The sequence below is a fragment of the Cyanistes caeruleus genome, chromosome 3 (assembly GCF_971803275.1).
Source record: "Cyanistes caeruleus chromosome 3, bCyaCae1.hap1.1, whole genome shotgun sequence".
Lineage (NCBI taxonomy): Eukaryota > Metazoa > Chordata > Aves > Passeriformes > Paridae > Cyanistes > Cyanistes caeruleus.
In genome coordinates, this window is record NC_141703.1 from 3,770,148 (window position 1) to 3,794,008 (window position 23,861).

The window sequence follows — 23,861 nt, forward strand, 5'->3', positions numbered from 1 at the left end:
GCTGGACCTCAGCACCCCCAGCTGTGGGTGACAGTGACCACTGGCAGGGGCACGACTGGCACAGGTCAGGAGCTTTCTGCCACACTGCCTGGCATTTTAACAGTGTGCTCCAGCCTCATCACACTCACCTACACCATTATACAAGGGGACATCAGTGCCAGGCACATTTACACTCATCTGTGGCATTATAACAGGGAAAATCAGTGCCAGGCACTGTTCACTCACTTGTGTAATTGTAAGAGGGGAAATTGGCACCATCACACTCACCTGTGTCATTGTAATAGAGGACACCCATTCCAGGCACCACTGCACACACCTGTGCCATTGTAACAGGGGAAAATGTTATATAACAGGGGATATGGGCACCACTGCCCACACCTGTGCCATTGTAACAGGGGAAAATGTTATATAACAGGGGAAATGGGCACCACGGCATACACCTGTGCCATTGTAACAGGGGAAAATGTTATATAACAGGGGAAATGGGCACCACTGCACACATCTGTGCCATTATAATCAGGGGAAATTGGCTCCATCACACCCGTGTCACTGTCACAGGGACACCCGTTCCAGTCACCATGGCACTCACCTGTGTCACTGTGCCAGGGACACCCATTCCAGGGACTGTCACTCTCACCTGTGTCACTGTGCCAGGGACACCCATTCCAGGGACTGTCACTCTCACCTGTGTCACTGTCACAGGGACACCCGTTCCAGGCACCATGGCTGCCCACCTTGCCGCCTGGAGCCCTCTCCTGCCGCCGTGCCCAGGCCGAGCTCGGGGCCGCGGCTGCCGGGCTGTGAGGTGAGGTTTGCCCGGGGTGTCCCCGGCCGAGCTCAGGGCCGAGCTCGGGGCCGCGGCTGCCGGGCTGTGAGGCGAGGTTTGCCCGGGGTGTTCCCGGCCGTGCCCAGGACGAGCTCAGGGCCGCGGCTGCCGGGCTGGTGAGGTGAGGTTTGCCCGAGGTGTCCCCGGCCCTGCCTCACTTCCTCCGGCCCGGTTAAACATTGACAGGGCGGAGGGAAGCACAGGCCATCCCTGCGTGTCACGGGGCAGTGCCAGGCACGGCCTGCGGCCGAGGAGCGGCTCGGAACAGCGTCCCTGCCCTCAGCGACAGTGTCCCCGACACCTGAGGGGCGCTTCCTTGGCACGGCCGGTGAGGGCTGGCCCGGGATCCTCGCTTGGATCGCCTCCAGCCTCCTGTGAGGGCAGCGTGAGCCGGACCTGTCCTCAGAGGGAACCGGGATGTGACCAAGGTAAACCCCCCCGCGGCCTTGATTTGCTTCCCAGCTCACGGAGCCAGGGGCTGAAAGGTAATTTAGCGCTTTTCCCTGCTCCTGCCTCCGCAGGGAGCCTGCCCTGGGGTGGCAGGAGTGTTCTGGGGCTCTATCTCCTATTCTGCTTCCTGGAATTTGAGGTCGGTGTCCCTCGTGGGGTGCCCGAAGCCCCTCTCCGGGTCCAGCTGCCATTCCCCATGGGCGATATTATTGTTGTTATGCCCTGCCTGTGTCGTGGATGAGGGAGGGAGCAGGCTCAGAGCAGCACCGACACCCCATGCACCGGCAGAGGAGGGGAAAAGCAGCCCAAAACAAACCCAGGCATTTAATTCATCGTCAGCCAAAATATCCTGTTTCATCTGGGGATCGGCTAATCTTTCCCAGCCCTTTAAAAGTCCATTTTCAAACAAAGTAAAACAAAATAGTATAGATCCCTCCCTGTCTTGCTCTACTTCACCCCGAGCTGTTTACTGATTTTTTTTCCTGGATTTGGCATAAAATTCTCACCAGTTCATTCTTCACTGTGTAAAACTTTGCCCAGCTCGGACTGCTTTGGTTCAGTTGGATTTGTCAGTGGGGGTGATTTGGCTGCTGTTCTGGCTGGAAATCCTGCTTGTGTCACAGCTTCCTGGAAACGGACCCAGCCCTGTGTTTTGGATTTGTTTCCTGGTGCTTTACTCGGGCTGTTTCGCTTGGTGTGGCAGATGATACCAGCTCCTGTAGCCCTGGCTGGCTTGTGTGTGAGAGCTGTGACAGAGCAAGGAGAAATCCCTCCAGGCTGTGCACAGTGACCCTCCCTCCCCACCTGCCTGCTGGGGACTCCTCTGCACATAAAATGTGGAGGTAAAAAACCCAAAACCTTTCAAAATACACTAGGAAAACCCAAACCAGCTTTTGTGGTTTGGGCTAGCAGGTTCACTAGTTTCATTAGCAGGTGAAGAAATCAGCCCACAGGTTTGGTTTAAAATGTTGATAAGTTGACAGGGCTGTCCTGCGGGTTCCCAAGGTAAACTGAAAGCTTGAAAAATGGGAAAATGTGGATGAAAACACCAGCTAAGCCTGCCAGATTCCAGTCAGGGAACGAAGCTCTGATACCTCCTGTTCTGCAGCTGAAGCACCCAAGAAACCCAGGGTGTCTCTGTGGTGACACTCCATTTTTATGCACTGCAAAGTGCTGCCACAAAGAACACCCCTGGAGTCAGAAACACTCTCCTGACAAGAAATTTGGTCTGGCCACAAAAATACATTCTCTGGCCCGGGTCCCTTTCACAAAGGCAAGCTTCAGTGGCCCAGATGAGGAATTTGTAAACCAAGCATAGTCAAAGCCTCTCCCACATATTTTGAGGGGGAGGAGGATAATATCTCACAAGTGAATCACAAACACTGAAAAAGCAGAAAATACAGAAGCAAGGTGTCTCACACCCAGGCTCTGTGTATTATTTCTGATCGCAGTGGAGAGCTGCTGCTGGTTCGTTGTGGGGTATGGGAGACATTCTCATGTTCTGAGGAATAACTCTGGGGACCTTTTTGCACTATTAGCCTTTCTGAGGGCTCAGTCTGCGGAGCTGAGAGGAGATTTGATGTTTCTCATCCTCACAAGTGCCGCAGCTCAGAGAATTATTTTTTCCCCAGTTGCTCAGGTGTAACTTCAATGATGTAGCTGGAGCTGCCCTGGCCCTGTCAGTGCTGAAGCAGGAGTGTTGTGACAGCCAGGAGGGACTGAGGAGTGTGAGATCTGCAGGAGGAGGTTTCTCTGCTGAAAAGTGTTCCTCTGTGTCTTTTGAAACAGTTATTTGAGGAAAGATTCTGCTCTGCTTCCAAACCCTCCCTCACTTAATCTTTTCCCCTTGTTAGTGATACAGGTCACACAAAGTCACCCTTGTCACAGGACCCAAAGCAGCGGCTCATTCCCACTGACAATAAATAAATAATGATTTATATATGAATTCATGATAAATTCCGTCCTTCAGCTTCTTCTCAAGCATGCAGTGACCAGTGGTGGCTTCCTGCCTGAGGGACCAGGAGAGAATGCTCCAATGGAGAGCTTCCAGAAATCCATTTTACTCCCCCTCATCCTGACTGCCGTGCTGCCAGGTAGGACACGTTCATAACCCGTGAGATGAACCACCATGGACAAAAAAGGGAGCTCAACTTAATGTGCTGGAAATGGCCTTTGCTGATGAGTTCAGACTGAGCAGCCAGTCACAGAGTGGGATTATTTGAACTGTTTGGAAGGGAGATGTTTGCATTTGAAGCCTGAATGATCTGGTGATTAAAAGAGTGCTGTAGTGTGAAGGACTGAGCAGTGTGTGGGGTGGGGAGGAGGTGAGGAGGCCATCCTCTTTCCTTTCCAGTTTCTCCCTTTCCTTGTTTCTCTCTTCCTCCTGTTTGGGACTGCTTTTGAGGGTGCATCTGGAGAAAACTCAATATCAGCAGCTGGTTTTTACTTCCAGAAGTAAATGCAAATTGTCTTGTAGCTGGTTTACCACCAATTCACATGCCTGAGTCTCAAAGTCAATTCAGATTAAAAGCATCTTGGTGGCAAAGCTTTAGAGGAAAAGTGAATATTAAGTGACTAGCTGGGTAATGGAGACAAGGCTGATTATTTTTTAAAATTATAGAATAGCTGGAGTTTTAATGGGCACTGACAGGAACAAGCTGCAGTGGGATGGAGGGGAAAGGTATTGTCATGGATTAATAGTGAAAGGAAGCACAATGCAGGAATGAACACTGAGTTTCCTGAGCAGTGGAGCTGCACAGGGATGTGTGGTATTCAAGAAGCTCTTAAACAACCTGGTGAAGAGGAGGGAACCGTGAGGTGGCAGACTTTGCAAGCAGTGCAGAATTACTTAGGGCAGCCAAATCCAGAAAGAGACTAGGAAGATTTGCCAGAAAATGTCATGCTGCCAGATGAGTAAGTAATAAAGGCAGAGAAAGCATTCAGTGCAAAACATCCCTTAAATGCAGTGTCTAGTGGGGAAAAGAATAGATGTCTTGGAAAGAGAGTAAATTGCTGACAGAGAGAGAGAGAAGATTTCACCATTTAATGTCTTCAGCAAGGTGGATAAAATGAAAGCTGGCATGATGTAAATCCACAGAAAAGTTTCATTTTGGATATTGTCTGTTTTGTTAACCCTTCCATTACAAATAGAACAGGTTTGGTTTGAGAAAGCTACAAAGTGTGACAGAGCTGTTCAAAGGTAGGTAATCAAAGAATCATAGGAGGGTTTGGGTTGGAAAGGACCTTAAAAATCTTCCAGTTCCAACTTCCCTGCTGTGGGCAGGGACACCTTTCACTGGGCCAGGTTCCTCAATGTTCCATCCAGCCCTGAACACTTCCAGGGATGGGGTATCCAAATTTCAGCTTGGCTTGGAGGGAAAGATGAGAGGGCTTCATTAGACTGGGATATTCTCCTGCTTGTGAAAAAGAATAAATAGTAAAAACGTGTTAAAATCATTAATTATATGGAAGTGAATGGTGAAATGATTATTTGCAGTTTCTCATAACAAAAAGAATTTGTGGCAACGACTAAAAGTATCAGAAGATTTAAGGCTAACCAAAGCCTGTTCTTTTCCCAGAGCATGTAATTGAATAGTAAAGCTCATGGTCACTGGGTGTGGGGGATATCAAATTATGAATAAGCTGAAAAAACCTAGAAACAAATATCATAAAGGGTAGATCCATCAGTGCAGAAGCAATTTTTTTGGCTCAGGGAGCCCCTGCATCTCTTCTTTTTGGGTACTGCTGTCAAACAGTGAGTGAGAGGAGAGAGGAAGACACGCCTGGGGGCTGTGGAGAGGTTTGTGTGCAGGTGGGAGGAAATAAGTGTTGCTGAGCATCAGGAGTCTGGTATTACTTGACAGAAACATCCTGTAAGCATTTAAAAATTCTTGTTAACATAAGTGAACAAGCCAGTCCCTCGCTTCAGGCTTTGACAAGCTCTAACCTACTTCGGTTTTCAAAAGCTCAGCTGCAAGGCTGTTGGGTTTTGAAACAAACTTGAGCTGTTTATTTATTTATCTATCTATTTATTGTTATGTATTTAGCAGTTCATAGCAGAGCTGTGACTGGGGCAGTGGTGAGGAGGGGGAGGTAGAAGGCAAGGTGGGGTGAGCAGGAGACTGAAGAAAGAGCGAAGAGTAAAAGGAATTTCAAAGAGACTGGAAGGAAAAAGATGTAGAAATTCAAGAAGAATGAGCAGAGAGGGAAGGGAGGAAGACAGATATTAGATGCAAAAACTGAAGGATGAAAAGCAGTGTTTGTGGAAGGGCAACATGGGCATAGAGGGGGAGATTATTTTGAAATACGATAATGAGGCTGAAAAAAAAAGGACGAATCATTATGGCAAAAGGATAAGCCCATCCTGTCCTTCCCTGCACTGCATCCAAATAGGTCACTTACAAAAGAGCAAAGACAGAGCCAGCAGAGGACAGGAGGCAAGGAAGAGAAGGTAGCCACATCTCAAAGGCCTTGTTGTTGAAAATTGTGGTGTGGAAGAGTGGTCCTTTGGAGTTTATTCAAGCGTGGAAGAAAAAACATTGTTGATGAAGGGTGAGGCCGGTTCTTTGAAAAATGAGGTTCCCTCAGTGCAGGCATCATCCTGCACAAGCTGCATCTTCATTTCTTCACAACTTGCAGTGGTGTGGCAGTGGATCTGTGTGGCAGAGGAGGGAGAACACCAGCTCATAAAGGAGTTGGTTTGTGCTCTGCGAGCAGCTGGGACACCAGAAGCACTTAAGCAAATTTTCACCCCTGGTGACTGCTCTGTAAACATTTAGTGATGTGTCTCAGAGAAGGTGTTCTCACTCTGGTCTGTGTTTCAAAAGCCAAGGGGTGACCATGGAGCCAGCCCAACACTTCCCTGCTGCAGGGATGGTGTTTGCCTGGGTGGGATGTCTCCCTGCTGGTGTGTGGGGAAGCAGATGTTAAAACAGCTGCTAAGAGCTGAACATGTAATTCCTGTAAAATGCAATGAAAATCTAGCCTGAGGCCTTAATTTGTTTAAAAGCAACCATCTGCAAGGTATTTTGGAAGCAGGATGCAAATGAAAGCAGCACTAACATTTTTCTCCCCGGTGCATTAGGCAAGGTCCAGTAAAAGGACTTCCAGCACTGGCTTAAGGCATTGGTAGCTGGGTTTAGATCTCATTTGTGCCATGAATGTCCTCTGTGACCTCACACAGGTGACTTTATCAGTGTTTGTGCACGGGCTGGACAATGGAACATGCTGTTGGTTCAGGACTCCACGTGCAGAACAAACAATAAAAGCAAGAAGATAAAGAGGCAAAGGTAAAAATCACCAAAACCTTTCAGGTAACAGGAAGAAAAAGCTGATGAAACTCTTCTATTGGTTGTGCTGGCGCTGGGATCTAAATGGAGGAGAGGTTATGTCCCACTCCTCAGTCCTTCTGCCTCCCAAAGGATCCCCATGCAGGGCTCAGGGATCTGTTCCCTATGGGCAGCAATCAGGGAAAGACCATTTATTGCTCCAGCACACTTGGTTGGTAAAAGAAGATGTAGATCCTACCTTACCTATGGACTGATAAAAAATAATTGTCATAGATAAATGACTAACTCATATCTACCTGCCTATACTGCCCTGAATGTCTGAAGAAAGCAAAAACAACATAGCCAATTATTTTTAGATAATGATCACTGATTATTCCTGTTCAGGGATACATTTCAAAGATTAATTAACAGCAAGCATTGTCCTGAAAGTTGCAATCATTTATTCAGAGTCCTGGCATACCACATCTCCTTGAAAAAGTAGTGTTTGCACAGGCATGGAAATAAATTCCAAGTGCACAGAGAACAGTTTGCATTAAGAGGGGCAGAGCAGGTAAATTTTAATTTGAACAGAAATATGATTTACTTTATCTTATCTGGCTTTTTTTAATTATCAGAGTAGGTAAAGTTTGCTTTTCATTTAACGTTTTGTTGCTCACCCACAGACATACCTTGCAGACTGAGGTGCGTGGCAGACGTAACATAACCCAGGGAGGTGGAAAATTTTTGTGAAGGTTTTTGTAAACATGAGAGGACTGAGAGTCAGCCATACACAGAACCAGGGAGAGCGAGGTCTGCACAATCCTGCAAAACAAAGAAGTCTGTAAATGCTTGCAGCAGGTGGGAGGAAAGAGAGGAGCTATTTATATTAAAGAACAATTCCTGGCACCAACCTGGTTGGATATACAGTGGTTCAGTGTGGGCTGGGAGCTGGAGAGGGGTCAGGACAATGGAGCAGTGAGATTCCAGACTCTGCATCCTGGGTGCAGGTCATTGAGGCACTGGTTGAAATGTCATCACTGAGGTTGGGCTCTGGTTGCGTTTATACAACCACAAAACACTCCTGTTGTGTGAAAAATACAGCATGTCCTTCTCACATCAGCTGCTGACTGGAAGAAAAATGTGAGGTTTTTTTTCAATAATTTATAGCTAATCCATTAATGAATAAACTACCTAAAAAACCTGATGTGAACAAAACCCTTAAAAATTACTCCATTGTCCTGAATACTATTAGCAAGGCAGTGATGACCATTTCATCATTCATCTTTTTTTCTCCTGGAACATAATTGAACACTTATTCTCAGGCCAAATTTGCGGGCACGGGGTTTTAATTAGTCTGCCATGGACTGCAGTGTCTAATTGCTGTCTTCATGCAGAGCTGGAACCATTGGGGCTCCACTGGCAGTCCTGGTGCTCCCTCAGCAGGAGTGTCCCCCTGGTGAGGCAGATCCCCCTGGCAGGATTGTTGGGTCTGCAGGGAGTGAAATGTCCATGCTCAGACTCAAAATATTCCTGGGTGAGGCCCTGTGCAATTGCTGGAGTTGGGAATGGGAGGCCCTGGGTCTATGAGGAGGAAAGGAAAACAAAATGACTTTGGTAGGAGCTTTCAGCTCCGAAAAATATTTGCCAAAACTCACACTACCTTTCAAGGAGTTAAAAACTGATGAGTTACAGCAGCTCTGCTTAACAGAAAGCCTGAGGAAGGCTTTAGAAGAAATACATCACAATGTATGTGATGAATGATTGAGGAATAGGGGAAGGAGCGCTGAAGGATAAATGATAGGGCTGCAAAAATCGGTGGTAATCCCAGATGTGGAAAAGGGACTGGTTACAAACGCCTTTAATGATTTGAAGTCTAGGCAACTCATGTGTTTTCATATTTAAAAGTGGATTTTTTTTCTGTGATTTTTGTTCAGTGATCTAGTAAAGAGAAACAGGTGATTTTGGGGTGTGAGAAGGAAAGATGAAATAATTTTAAAAGGCATTTTAAAAGTAAACCACTTAATCTATGCAGGATATGAAAGATTAGATTGCACACCTCCCTCTATGAACTGGTAAAGATGTTTTACACTATCCAACCACCTCTTTTGGTGTTTTATATGTATTTATGGACTGATTTTGGTTCCCTCGCAGGTCTGGGCTTTTGTTACTCCATCACAAAAGGCCCTGAGAATGCCACAGTCCTGGCTGGCTCAGAGGCCCGCTTCAACTGCACGGTGTCTGCAGGATGGAAAGTGCTCATCTGGCTCTCCCAGGGCAGTCCTGTCCTCACTGTCATCAGCTCCCAGGGCTCTGTTGAAACCACAGAGCGCTTCACCTCCCACAACTACACCACTGGGGATGAGTTTACCTCGGAGCTGATCATCCTCAACACCCAGCTGAGTGACTCTGGCAGGATTGAGTGCAGCATCCAGAAACCCAGCGAGAACAACTTTGCCTTTCTCTCTGTGCAAGGTGTGTATAGTCACCAGCAAAAAGCTGTTTTATTGTGCTGCGCTTCAGGGAATCCTCTGAGGAATTGCTCAAGTTATCCCTGGGAAGGAGTGTGTGCTCTCATTTACCATCCTTTGCTTCCTGCCCTCCTCATCCTAATTTTACTGTCCCAGTGGGTTTCAGAGTCATATGCAGAGTGCCAGAAACAAAGGTTAAAACTGCCCCTGTTTTTCGTGTTCCATCTCTTATTCTTTATCAGCCTGCAGCCAGGAAAGCAGGATCTCGCCACCAGGCACTATCCATTTGTCAAGGAGGGGCTCAGTGCACTGATGACATCTCATCACCTCTCTGCAAACCTTTTCTTCTATGACCTGAGCATATTTAAAACTTACAGAAAAACATTGTTGTTTTGTTATGTTGTCCTCCAGCTGGATATGTGTCAAGATGGCTAAAAAGTGAAATTTTCTGCTTTTTATTGGAAAGGTACTGAAAGTTGAGACTTGTGCTTTAGACATTCTGGGTAATGGGCCCGTGTAGTTGAAATACCATATGTTTCCATCATGCATATGGTATATCTGTATTAATAATTGTTTTCCACTTCATATTTCAAGGCATAGCTATTTCTGGGTAGCGAGATAAGGTTTTAAACTACCAGCAGGAAAGCAATGCAGCGAAACATTCTGAAGGAACAAAAACATCTTTTCACTCCCACAGTTAATGGATCTTTACTCATCAAAAATAGCACCTTAACAGTGAGAGAGAACCAAACAGTTGAGATTGTTTGCGAAGCCTTAGGATGGGCCCCGGCTCCAGACATTACCTGGATGACAAATGACTCTTTGATTGATAAGTCGAGCTATGTCACCCAGCAAAGCCCAGGATCTCACGGCCTCCACAATGCCCTGAGCACCCTAACTCTGACTCCGACGGACACGGAGCTTTTGACTTGTTTAGCTGACATAGAAGCACTCCCCAGCCCTCAGAATGCAACTGTAACTCTTATTTTTGACAACTCTGCCACGGGTAAGTGAATGTTTGCTGTGCTTTTCCTGTACTGTACCGCCTGTACTCAGAGCTCTGTGTTTTGTTCTGGTTCATTTTGCTTTAAAAAGTCTTTTTATTTGCAAATGAAATCCTCTGGGGTGTGGAAATCAAAGCCAGGAGTCACAGCATGATGTACAGGTAGGGTTAAATGTGCTTTCACCAGTCTAATGAACCATGAAGCCCAAGGTAGGACTGAGCAAGACAAAGCCTCTGACAAATATCTGCCTCTGACTCCTGTGAATTTGCTGCTAGCTAAACCAGCCTTTGCTCCTTGACCAAGAAAACACCCAAGGAATTTGGATCTTAAATATCCTTGACCAGAGCATGCCTGCCATATTAACTTAATTTCTTACAAAGCCAAACCCTCATGTGAAATTGTTCTCCATAATATCCAATGCCCCTCCCAGTTTCTGCACATAACCCAAAATATATTCTGTACTAACATATATGGAATTTTTTGGGCAGTGCATTAGGTTGCTTTTTACTGGCTTTTACTTAAGGCAATTCAAAGTTGCTTTAATCCAAGCCTGGATGTTGTGCAAGTCTCTCCAGAGTAGTTAGCAAGGCCTTTGATAACTCTAAATATTTTTGCTAAGGTTGTAATCCTGCTGACAGCTTCTCTTGATGAACTGATGCTCTTTCTGCAATGGGTGAAGAAGGCACATACAAAACATCCTTGCAGGATATCGATGAGGGTTTGGTACAGACATTTTGACACATAAACAACTGAGAAGATTGAGTAGCTGTGCCCTTTGTTTTCAGTATGAATCATTATTAGCAGGCCTTTTTCAGAAGTGCTTCCTTGGTAATGTAGTTGGAAAAGGTCATTTTCCCATCCCTAATATGGCCTTTTGTAGTCACATTGATCTTAATTACTGACTAAGCAAAATAGGTCTATCCTGAGGAAATTAATAAATTCCCCTGCCCACTCATTTGTGATGTTTCCATAGCTACTAACTGCAAATCAGAAGAGGAGAAAAACAGATGTCATGAAACACTATTAGTGTATAATTAGCAATTGTATAGGGCCATCATTCATTTCTCTTTGGAAATCCCATTGTGCAGCAGCAGCAGGCACTCAAAATTTGACAGAATAGGAGAATCTGAAGTCCTTAAATGATCAGAATGAAATAAAAGCATGGCATTTATGACACAGGAAGGTATATAATGTATACATCACACTCAAAATCTAAGAGCTTGTCCCAGTTTTCATGTATGGGCTTATCCTTAGCTGGCTGTTGGGGAAGAACACAACCAGCTTCAAACATGTAAGAAATCCTTTCCAAAACTACCAAAATATCAGTTTTCCCCTTCACTTTAAAGCTTGGGGAATCAAATTCCCCCTTGTTCCTCTCAAGCAATACAAGAATAATTGAAAATCTGAGCCTTCTCCAGCCACCAGCCCCTGGTGAGGGAATGTCCCACCTTCCTGCTCCTCTGGGTCAGTGTTTCCATACAAAGTAATGCATTTTTATGTCATTCACTCTTCTTACAGTGGTGTTTGACTGAAATTTGGGAACTCCTACAGAGTTATCCCAGGGGATGCATTCACGGAGCTGTTACTTGGAATGGGATCCATGCTGGAGTTCCTTAGCTGGGTCCAAGCTGTCTTTGGCTTTGATCTTGAATTCCTGTGGCTTTTGACCTGCAGAAGTTGAGGACGGAGAGTCTCCCATGAGCCTGGATGTCCTGTGCTTTTGAACTCAGCCAGAAAGCTCCAAAGTGCCCCAGAAGCCACATGCAGGTTTTTCCAGTCTCTCATTGCTCACTGGCCACCAGCACCTGCCTGGGAAAATCCCATTTTCTGCAGACACTTTGTCAAAGTCAATATTTGGACAACTTTGGGAGGAGCCAGAGGTCAGGATGGCCTCAGAGGATGGGCCCTGTGGAATGAGGAAGTAGCTCTGTCCACATTAAACACTTCATGGAACTTGGCTTGGATTTCTTAATGGACTCAAAAGGAGCTGCTCGTTCATACCCAGCTCCGCTTTCTTTCTGCATCCTCCAAAACTGCAGAGACACAAAAATGCTGAAGCACTGGGAGTGTTTGTGTTGTACCCTGTCCTTCTGGCTTCAGCTCCAGAAATTCTTGGCACATAACCTGACCCTGACAAATACCTTGGTGTGGCAGCCAGCCTGCAGGAGTGGGCCAGTGCAGGTGTTGTGTTTAGCTCTTCCCTTCTGACTGGGGTTAAGTTTTCCCCTCTAGCTAAATAGATGTCATGCATATTTTAGTCATCTTGAAATCCCTGTGGCATCTCTATGGAACAAAATGTACTAAAATGTAGTTATCTGTTGCAGTACTTCTAGATAAAAATATTAAGAATAAGTTTATCATTAATTGATGGCAGCCTACAGGATTTGCTGCTAATTTTCAGGTTACTGAGTGCTTGATTTTTTTCTTATTAGAAGAAATTCCAGACATGCTGGTTGAGCATATTAGGATTAGAGAAGACTGGAACAAATTGCTTAATGATAATGATCTGAGCTTTGGAGAATGCAGATTCCTGGCAGAGGTTCAAGCTTTGTAGGAGGCTCTGGTACTGTATCTTTTCAGTCTGAAACCTCCAAACCCCAAACACAAACTCAGGAAAATCTGTAGATAGAAAGGGTTTACCTGCCACAGGTAAACCTGGTTCCCACACCAGGGAAATTGCCCTGACCTTGAGCAGCTCCCAGACACCCTCATTCCTGTGGTACCTTTCCCAGAGGCTGGCAGCCAAGTGTGGCCATGGAGCTGTTAATTGGAACCTCAAATGAGGAAAAGAATCATAAGCCCATGGGACAAAACTCTGCCAAACCTGGATGTATCTCACACCTGTAATTTGGATTGGAAGATTGTTTCTAAACAGCTGTCAAAAGTATTTTGGGGCTGCTTTCCAAAGGGAAGCCAAACTGGAGGTGCTCCTGGAGTATTTGGTCAAACCAAGGGGCAGGATGATGTGACAAGCACAACTGGCATTTCCCTTGTACATCCAGCTGCCTGAGAAATGTTCCCCATCCCTGGAAGCGTCTGAGGCCAGGGCTTGGATAGACCTGGGATGGTGGAATGTCAAAAACGAGGTTCACATTTTTTTTTTTAATAGAATTTAAAGTTTTAATAGAAGGACAATTAGGAGGTAAAAATAAAGTATACAGATAAAGCCAGGTGTCTCTGCATTCAGCCAAGAGAGCACACCTTACTAACAAAGGATTAGATTAAAACAGAACCCTACTACATATTCATAAATTCTCATATATGATTCAAACATTCTCCTTAAGTTTTGGATGTTTCTTTGTTTAGTTTTTTCCCCCTTCTCAATAAATCAATCTTCTTGGCTCCACTGAATTTCACATTCCATGATAATAGAAATGCAATAAATTCCTCCCCCAGAGCTCTGGTTACTCCTGTCCTCATCTGGACAAGATAATCTAAGAATGGGGGGTCTCCAGCCATCTCCTCTAGTCCCTGGGTTATGCAAACAAAAGTAGTTTCTGCTCCAATACCATGCCATAGCTCAACACATATGTATATTATACTACCATTTCTAAGCTTCATCAACAACAGAAATAGAAGGAACCACACTAATACAACAAAGTTTTCTAACTTTATACATATAACATTCATTCCAATATTTGTGAAAAGCCAACAATATAATATGTGTCTATAACAGGAAAGTGTCCCTGCCCATGGCAGGGGGTGGAGCTGAGTGATCTTTGAGGTCCCTTCCAACACAAATCATTCCATGATTCTGTAATTCTAAATGCAAGGTATTTTTAAAATTCTGTGCACGTGGGAGCCCTGTTTGGTCATAGCAACTGATTTCAGCAAGACATTGAATTATCCTTAAATCCCCTCATTTAACCCTGTAGATTACAGCGAAGATGAAGGAGTAAGTTAGAAGAGAGAATGCTGTAGAGAAGATGGGTCAGGAGCTGTGTGTTCTTCACTGGTTTTGCTCTTTGGTGCTCTTTAAGTGGGGAACAGGTGTCCCACCAAGCACATCCCAAAATCAAACACTTGTTGAAATCATTGAGAGAAATCCCAAGACAGAATTGATTAGAAAATCACTTTTCCAGGCTAGAGATCACCAACTGTACTAATCACCTATGACTCCTGCTGTGGTTTGTGGGGAGAAATGGACATTCTTTTCAAAGCAGATCAGCTTGTTAAAAGGGACACGTACACATTTGATCAAATTAATTGTAACCCAAAATACTTATTTTCTCTCCACTGACAAGAGCAGCCAAGCAGGACACTCAATAGCTGCAGTATGGACAGCTAAACTGAATCTTAACACCTCTCCCCAAATGTCTGCAAAGAGCTCTGGGATGCCCAGCATAATTAGAAAACAAAGTTAAGTTTGAAGGTTGCAATCCTGTACTTGCCAGAAAAGAAGCAGCAGTGGGAGAAGTTACAACTGCAATAAAGGATCTGAATTCAGGAATATTTTAAATTTTTGGGTGCCATCCATAAATACAGAGCCTGTCATTTGGAAAACACAGACCCCTTGTTAAATATTCACCAAGCACTTAATAGCATCTCACAGAAAAGCTAAATATGATGAAAAGGATGTTTTGAGCCTCTGATAGCCCAATGTTTCTCCATTTAATTTAACAGAAAATGATTACAGTGAAGACAGCAGGAGCACGTGGGTTATTGTACTTGCAGTTGTGCTTTCATTTCTTGGTATTGTTCTCCTGGTCGTTGTTATTGTGGTTGCTGTGCGCTGCTGCCTAAAGAGGAGAGGTGAGTGGATCTTCACAGCTGCTCTATACATTAAAAAGTGTTTTTGATTTGACATGAATCTACTTGTGTCAGCTCTGATGCTGCACAAAGACCTGTAAGCAGAAGACTGAGCAGGCAGATCCTGCTCTTAAGTGTGACCTGGTTAAGATCCTCCTTAATTTCACCATCATGTTTCTCTCATAAATTTATTCTAATCAGTGTCATCCCTTCACATTGACTCCTAGGGGCCATGTTTTTTGGGAGTACATTCACTTTTAAAGACAATTTTTTTAAAGACAATTAAAGGTTCTTTACTGAGGAATATTTTCAGTGCTGTGTGCCTAATTCCAGTTTCCATGTAAGCTGCTCTACAGGGCTGCCCGATTTTGCACAGAGAGATGCTCCTGTGGTAGCTGGAACTCAGGGGCATGCTCTTAGAGAACTTACAGAAGTTTTAAAATTTAATTTCCTGCATTTAAAACACTTTTTTCTTTCTTTTTCTTCATTCTCAGGATCCACTTACCAAAATGAAATAAGGTAAGTCAGATGATGTGGGAAAACTTTTTGTGTTCGCTGGACTCTGAGGCTGCTGCAGGGTGGCAAGAGAAGTGTCCTTGTCCTGGCATCCCTCATCCCAGAAGTGCCGCTGCTGCCGGGCTGCGTGAGCTTGTGGGGACAGCAGAGGGACGGGGACAGCATCCAGGGAAGGGCACCGACCCTAGGGATGAAAGCAGGCTATGGACTCGGATCCCAGCACGGTGCAAACCCCACCAAAACCCCAAAGCGCCGCCTGGCTGGCTGGCTGGAGCAGGGTGACACCGCGAGCGGACGCTGTGCTAAAGCTGAAGGACAGAGCGGTGGCTCGGAGGCGGCTGTGGCCCGGGTGGCCCGGGGAAGGCAGGGCAGGGAGGATGGCTGGCGAGCACAGCCCGCGGGGCGATTGCCTCCTCCGCCACAGGATGTCACTGCCAGACCGGCAGCGAGCCCGGCAGCGGGGCAGGCGAATTCCAGCGGCTGCCCGGCTCTTTAAGGCTGGTTAAACCGCTAAAAAAGGGGTGCAGAGGGCAGGTTTAGATTAGATATTAAGAAAGTTCTTGTCTCTGAGGGTGTCGAGGCAGTGGTACAGGTTGTGACTCTCCATGGGAGTGCTCATCGGAGCAGCCTGGGGTAGTGAAAAGTGTCCGTGCCCATGGCAGGGGCTTGGAACAAGATGATATTTAAGGTTTCTTCCAACCCAAGCTATTCTATAATGCTATAAAAGATTAATAAAGCTGCCCCGTGGATGGGTATCAGCACCTCATTCAGTGATGGTCAGATGTGTTTCAGTACAAAGCTGTTGGTCCATTATTGCACTGAGCTGGAAAACTTTAGAAATCAATATGTGGTGGCTCACCGCTCTTTTTATCAGCACCCGTGTAGCTGTGGCAGCCATGGCAGTGGGGTTATTCATAATATTATTTATATTTAGGCAGCATTGTAAATTCATTCTCTGCCTACGCCTGTGGGGCTTTTAACTCCCCATCCCTTAATGAGTTTGCAGAATGTTCCACCCCGTTGCCTGGCACGTCAGTAATTCCCAGTTTCATTAGCAGCCCCTTGTGGGGAAAGTTTGTGGAGGTCTGTTGACAGATTTCCAGTTGTAGAGCCACTTTATTGATAGGAAACAAAATAAGGAAATTAGATACCCTCTTTTTTCTCCCAAGGTAATGATGCTTATTATGCCATACCATAAGTGTAAACTTCCATGTGATTTCTTACTTTGTGGGGCTAAATTCATCATTTTTCCAAGTGCAGCTATATAAATAGGGCAGGACTAAATCAGCAGGGATTGTTTGGGTTCTGACTTGGTTCAGAATCCCAAAAACTGCCACAGGGATCAACCCTACTAAGGCAAAACCAGTTGAATGTACAGGGAAGGGTCTGCCCAGCACTGGGGTCTGGAACAGTCAGGTCCATGTTCTTCCCAGCCCCTGCCTTGCTGTTGTGGATATGCAGTGCTGCTTTCAGACAACCTGAACAGGTCCAGAATAGGGCAGAACTTCCCTTTCCCTCTGTGTTTTTGCATCTGGGCTGGGCAGAAACAATTCTACCTTCATGGCAGAAGTGTGTTTTTAGCTCTCAGTACTACAAAGTTACTATTAACTTTAACTTTAAAGATGAGTTGTCTCACTGTGTTCACAAGCTTTGCTTATACTTTAAAGTTAAGAAAACTGGGATGAGTTTGGGCTCTGAGGCTCAGTTTGGACTAGGAGATTCAGTGTTGACAGTTCTTCAAGGTTTGACAAACAATGACCATGAAATCATAAGGATTATTAACAATCAGATTTTTTTGTTCAGTATTTTTTCCCTTGGGGGGAACTTCCCTGCAGTAAAAACAATGATGCTTGTCCAGATTTTGGAAGCTGCATTTCTATGGTAGCAAAGCAGTAGTGAGACCAAACATACACTGGTTTATTTCCCACCTTTATTTTTAACTTGGCTGGCTATCTTCCTATTCCTCCCACACCTTTGGTTTTTCTTTTTTTTTTACGTAGCTGCTTTTTATTTGGCAACTCCACTGAGTTTGTTGGGATCTAAGGCTTAGATAAAAGAGACAGCAAAATGTCACGTAACATGTGGGGGTGGCAGCCCTAAACAATTGCTTTTGTCTTCTAGCAACCATGGCAAGGCTCTTAGTGGTGTCCAACCTGTTTATCTCCTAAAAAAGCCCCATAGCTGACAGCTGACTCACCAGATTTGTGTGTGCATTAGTAACACCCCTCTGAAACTCTGTGGGCCTGCAAAGTGATTCCTACTAAATATAAAAGAAGTAGAATTACAGAATTGTGGAATCCCTGGTGCTGGAAAAGCCCTCCCAGCCCATGGAGTCCCAGCTGTGGCCGATGCCCACCTTGTCCCCAGCCCAGAGCCCTGAGTGCCACGTCCAGGTGACACCTCCAGGGATGGGCACTGCAAAGCTCCCTGGGCAGCCCCTGCCAAGGCCTGAGCTCCCTTTCCATGGGCAAATTCCTGCTGCTGCCCACCCTGAGCCTCCCCTGGCCCAGCCTGAGGCCTGAGCTCTCCTCCTGTCCCTGTTCCCTGGCAGCAGAGCCCAACCCTCACTACAGCTTTTCACATACAGCATTTCCACAAACGTCACTACCACCCCTTCCCACTAAAAATGCCTGGTTTTCCATAATCAATTTGTGTTGGCCACACCTCAAACCTAGGCAGAGGTGAGCCTGGGACTATCCTGGAGAAGGGTCCATGATAGCAGCAGATTAATAGTAGCATCTCCAAGCATCAGAATTTTGGGTAAAAAGCACCATTCTCTCCCTGTGCAGCTGTGAGGGCACTGTTCTGCAAATTCAGAGATGTGTGACTTTAACCAGGGAATTTCTCTCTGGTTAACAGAGAGACACAGGGAATTTCTCTCATGTGTAAAGTAAATTTCAGGGTGAAAGATTAACTTCAGAGTGCACAGATGAATCACTGACTATGGGGATGTGAGAGGACACGCTTTGGCTTTGCAGCTGGGCACCAAAATGATGAGCTGTCATCAATGACCTGGCTGGTGTTCCATTATTGGGCTCCTAAATACCCTGCAATTCAGAATCAGAAATCAAAATTAATTTTCTACAAAACCTATGATCTGGCACAGGGTCCACACTTTTTGAAGGTTGCCTTAATTTCATGGGTTTTGACATTGCAGCTGATGGAAACTTTCCAAACAGAATTAATTCCATGGGCAATACTTCCATGGAACAAGATTTGTACTGGTTAATTGCTTGGAATATGTTTTACACTTATTTTCTGGGATGTGAGACATTTACTTTTTTCTCTCTAGTCTGCTACCCAAGAGTTCTCCCACCACAAAAAACTTCTAATGGCACCTTTTTGTTTTCTAGAAAAGTTTCAGCTGAGAAGAAAAAAGATGGTGATTTGGTAAACAGGCAGAGGAATGGCAGTGAAAATCTGGGATACATTCCAGAGGAACTGTGGAACACAGAACAAAGCCCAGGTGAGTCCAAGCTGGTGAATCACAGGTTGTTAAATTGCTTCTCAGCACGGGCCTTTTGGACAACAGGTGAAGCAATTAAAATTATGAGGTTTCACAGTATTTAGTGAGCTTGTGCTTTTCATGGACCTCTCTAGAACATTTTTGATTTTTTAGGGGATGATCTTCCAAAAATATTGAGGAAACATCCGTGCTTTTTGCAATTTAATTTAGATTTAGTCCTGGGTTTGTTTCTTTTTAAAATGTCTTTGTTCTTCCATTTGTCTTCTGGGGCCAGATGTGGGAAGACTGGGTTTTCATACAAGCAGCAATTTAGGCAATATTTTGCAGTTGGTCTGTGAAAACAAAAGAAAATCCACTACTATAAAAAAAAGAGAAGAAGAAAAGAATAAAGGCTGTTAGTGAACAATTATTTTACTGATAAATGACTAAGGCATTATAAATTCTTGTCTTTAAGCACAAAGACTCTTCAAAAGCAAATGTAAATCTCCACCAAATCGTTACCCTCCACTTGCATTTATAACCACATTATTCTCAAAACATTTAATCAAACACTTAATGGCATAAAATTATTGTGCAGAGTCTGTAATCCAGGCAGGCATCCTTTTCTGTCTGACAAATAACTGGTGAAGAAATAAGTACAGGGGAAAGATTTTGAGAGTATGTAGTATTATAAAATGCAGCAGTTATAAAAAGTAAAAGGAAAATTAAATTAATCTGGACAAATTGATTCCACAGAGTCCTAGACTAGCTTTTTTCGTATTTGTTTGTGTTCTGGGTTGACCTTGGCTGGTCATCAACCTTCTCCACTGCCCTGGGTGTCTCCAGGACTCTTTCCCTCACACTTTCTCACTCCTCTTTCCCAGGTCCTGCTGTGCTGGGTTTTTTTAACCTTTCCTTGAATTCATTGTGGCCAAGGTGCCACCCATGTCACAGCTCAGGCAGGAACCTGACCTGCCAGACCCTGCTGGAGCCATCTGGAACTGCCTCTGTCTGACATCGGGGGCAGCTCCTGGTGTCACCTCACAGAAGCCACCCCTGCAAACTCCCACAATACAAAAATCTGGCTGTGTTAGCCCAAAAAATTAGCCTTGGTTTTGGGTTTTGCTCACAATATTAAATCCTCTTCAGCCATTGTGATTCATGCCGTGGTGGACACTGAGTAGCAGTAATCTTTTATATTCTTTTTGCAGGACTTCCCTCAATGTTTTCAAAGTTTGCTAGCCCTGATGACAATTTGCAAATCACTTCTGTGCCAAAGGTAATGCTGATATCTTGAATATCTCGACCTTTTTTCCTTTTCCTGTATTGTGCTAGAGCCAAACATAGATTCTGGGGGGAGGTAGACAATTAGAAGTCAATTACATCTGTAATTGGGTAAGTGGAATGTCCCTTCAACATTCATGACTGGTTTCCTTCAGATTTGAAGGAGATGTGGATATAAGATAGAGGCACCGTGAAGGTGAGGTTTGAGGTTCCTTTGCAAACAAAATCCAGTGTAGAGAGAGTAAATAAATGTATATTTTCTCTGGGTAATTTCTTGACTGTGTTTTCCAATATTCTAGAAGTTGCTTCAATCAGGAACTTTACGTTGATGTTGAAACCTTTGGTATCTCAGCAGTAAGAGCTGGGAGGGAAAGCAGACACTCAACACCCAGTGCCCCCAGAGCTTTGTCCCTTTTCCATGCGGATAAAATGTAAAAAGAAGAGCTCAGTGTTTATTCCTCCACTGGTTCCATTCTCAGTGGCCTCGTTCTGAAGGCTGGTGCTGCTCTGCCTCAGCTTTCAGCACAAGAGAAATGTGAATCTTAATTTATGCCATATTTCTGTAAAATCCATTTAGCACCTCCGGGATGGTTTTTGCCAATATTCTCTCGAGAAAGTGGCAGTGATGTGGTACTGAGTTCACTCCTCACACAGTGATAACTCATTTATTTCTGAGGAGCTGCTTCAACATGTACAATGCAGAAATCTGTCTTGGGGATGACACTGCACATAAATCATAGCAGAGTGTGTCAACTTATTTTGGCACACAATGAAATTTAGGAAGCACTCAATCAACAATTAAAACAATGATCACATAATACCAGTAAAAAATAACAGCAATGACACTGATGCATTTGTGCCTGGCAGTTATGATGGTTGACATGAATTACTTGTCAAACAAAATGCTTTTAAAGCAAAGCTGAAAAGTCTGCACAGAACAGTGGAGGAATCATTGTTGGATCTATTACCCCCAGCAACACTTTCAGACAGAGTTTGGAAGGCTTGTGAACAGGATTATGGGGCACTGGCTGTGCTTCCACACACGTGGTGTCTGCTCTGACAACCAGGAAAGGTTGTGCTGAGCACCCTGGACACATTTCAGGGCAGGATATTGACTCCAGGAGGCATCTGGATGTGGCAGCTGGGGACATGGTTTAGGGGTGATGGTGGTGGTGTTGGGATGATGATGGGACTGGATGATCCGGGAGGTCTCTGCCAACCTTGATGACTCTGGGATTTGGTGGTTCTGGGATTCATTTGGGCCATTTCCCAGGTGCTCACTGATGCTTCAGGGGCACTGGTTGGGCACTGCAGTGGCACTAGAGCATTTAGTGACATCTGAAAGGCAGCGAATTTGGGTGTTCTCAGGCAGCTCCATCCACTGTGGAAACAATAATGTTGTGAGTGGGGACCATAAGGAGACTGGGTTCACTGTCCTCATTCAGTCTGAGACATGGAAGGTGCAGCCTCCACATGAAATCCTGGGTTACATGGCCTAGGAGTTCAGGTGGTCAGGGGAACTTTGAATCCATCACAGGAACACAGCATAAAATTGAAATATTTATGATTTTAAAGCAGTTGTCCCTGGACAATATAAAAACTCTGTTACCTGCATCAATAGCTGCACACACATTCTTGAAAAACACCCAGAGAGAACCAAGAGGTGAAAATTATTTATAACTATTTTCCATATGTTAGAGGAATATTTAGCAATCTAAAAATGGCTTGATGAAGACAAACTATTTCTCAGTTTGAACAGGGCTTCTCAGTATGTTGTGATGGCCCCATCTTGTGTATGCAGGAGCTCATAAAAAGCTGCTGGTTTACCCTAAATTGTGGATTTGCAGTCCATTATTTAATTTCCTTGCAGTAAATACAGAGTAAAAAATTTCCCAGACAAAAAGCATTTTCCTTTTACATTCATAACCTTCCCTGTTAGCTGCATAATGCAGGTTTTCTCTCAAAAGGTGTTCCTGGATATATTCCACTAAAGTTCAATCACCACTGATGCCAATATATTGCCTAACAACTATTGAAGTGCTCTTTCATTATATTTCTTGTCAAGTAGGAGAAATCAGATGTTAACTCATGGCTGTTTGCTGGCTAGTGCTGAATCAATTTGTTCAGAAACCACCTGCCTTCCTGCCATCTTCTAAATGCAGAAAGTTGTGATTCTCAGTTGGCTTTCCCTGCTTGAGTACTGGAAACATTCCCAAAGACTTTTCGTCTTTCTCCAGCACCTTTTAGTGAGAAATAGGGGATAAAAAGCCCCAAACAAACAGGAGGAAGAAAAAATTATCCTGAGAATTTATTCCATAGTGAAGGAGGTCAGGAAGGGGTGGACTCCAGCAAATTACTTCTCTCTCCCTGGATAATCAGGGAAAATGAGCAAAAGTCCTTGCAGTGCTTATTTAGAGGTCATGAAGAAGGAAGGAAAATCCAAGGCCTCCCTGAGGAGCAGGAAGTCCATCTACTGATGGAAAAATTGCAGATTGAAGATGTAAAACCGTATCTATTCCTATGTCTCTGAGGGTAATGGCTTCAAATTTGATCCCTTCCCTTCCATATGTAAGAAAATTACAATTTTAAACAATTTGGGAGATTGAAGGAGACTTCACAGGTTTTGCTTCATCAGGTTTTGTTACCCATAGACCCAGCTGGGTACAAACCTGAAATCCCTGGTGTGTGTCACAAGGGGTGCCAACAGAAAAACATCGAGCTCAGCTTTTGGCCATTCAAACTCTTTGAATCAGAAAGTAATGCAAAATGTCCACAGAAGATAAATGCTGCCCAGAAATTGCACTGATCAATTCACAACCTGAACAAAAGGTTTGGCAAAGAACGAAGGAGGAAAATCAAAGGTGTGCGAGATGTTTAAAAAATGATGAGTAACGAAGCAAATTATTGAGCTGAGGAAAAAATTACCAGCCACTGGAAGAGGAGGCCAGAAGCATCAGTCAGAGGTGCTGGAAGGTCTTCATTGTGGTGATATTAACTGAGAAAAGGTCAAACTGAGAGCAGAGGTGCAGGTTTGTGTTTAATTGCATCCTGTCAGGGATGGGAGAGTGTGATCCTTGCTCCCAGTACCAGGGCTGAGCTGCTAAAATGGGTTTTAGGGACCAACATCCCACTCAGGGAAGAGTTCCTCATTCCCTGACCCACAGTGCTCCTTCCAAAAGCCAAGAGCAGTGAGGGGGATCCCCTGCCTGGGATTTTGCAGATTTTGGGGCAGCCCCACAGACAGTTGTGCCTGAACAAGGGCCACAGGGCCAGCTCTGCCCAGCCACCTCCAAGGAACTCTGTTTTCCAAGTTCCCACAGAAGGAGCTCCAAGGACTGAGCAACTTGCAGGATTGTACAACCTCCTAAATGAGCTTCATAATTAGCTCATTTAATATGCCATAAACATTTCTGTGGTAAACCAGGAGCCCATTCCATATGAGGGTGTGAAATGCTCATTTCCAATGGGCCGGATTCATCCCTGCTCTGACTTCAGCACAGCTCCAGGAAGCTTCCACAGCCTCATTCCTCCTTTCCAATCCAGAGTGAGTCATGGCTCCCTTAATGGGGAAGGATCTATTTTTTTTTCTTAACTACTCCAAATGACACTCTATAAACTGGAAATATTATTTAGTTGTGGTTGTGGTTTTATACCGACAAGGAAATGAATGATGAATTGCAGCTCCATTTATTGCCCTGTGTAGAACTGCTCCGACTCTGAAGGTTGTTGGAAAGAAAAATTAAGCTATCAAAATGGAATTAAAAGGTCAATAAATAGAAAAATAAATCAATGAAAGCAAACTATTTTCCTCCCACTGATGAAATGGGCTGCAGATATGTCATGTTATGATAT

At 44.6% G+C, this 23,861-nt stretch overlaps 1 protein-coding gene across 11 annotated transcripts in view; it reads left to right on the plus strand.

The window, feature by feature from the left end:
• The first annotated feature begins 572 nt into the window (after positions 1–572).
• Positions 573–23,861, plus strand: part of IGSF5 (immunoglobulin superfamily member 5) — a 28,372-nt gene continuing 5,083 nt past the window's right edge. The window contains exons 1-11 of one of the 11 annotated variants that reach the window (XM_086883986.1): positions 573–805; positions 948–1,254; positions 3,246–3,369; positions 6,459–6,564; positions 7,227–7,401; positions 8,695–9,015; positions 9,709–10,017; positions 14,639–14,767; positions 15,259–15,283; positions 18,634–18,746; positions 19,937–20,004. In XM_086883986.1, coding sequence (XP_086740112.1) covers positions 7,389–7,401; positions 8,695–9,015; positions 9,709–10,017; positions 14,639–14,767; positions 15,259–15,283; positions 18,634–18,746; positions 19,937–20,004 — 978 coding nt within the window. In that variant the 5' untranslated portion in view covers positions 573–805; positions 948–1,254; positions 3,246–3,369; positions 6,459–6,564; positions 7,227–7,388. Of the gene's footprint in view, positions 1,312–3,245; positions 3,370–6,458; positions 6,565–7,226; positions 7,402–8,694; positions 9,016–9,708; positions 10,018–14,638; positions 14,768–15,258; positions 15,284–18,633; positions 18,747–19,936; positions 20,005–23,861 lie in introns of all 11 variants that reach the window. The other 10 variants (XM_086883988.1, XM_086883987.1, XM_086883989.1 and 7 more) reach the window with 10 other exon arrangements.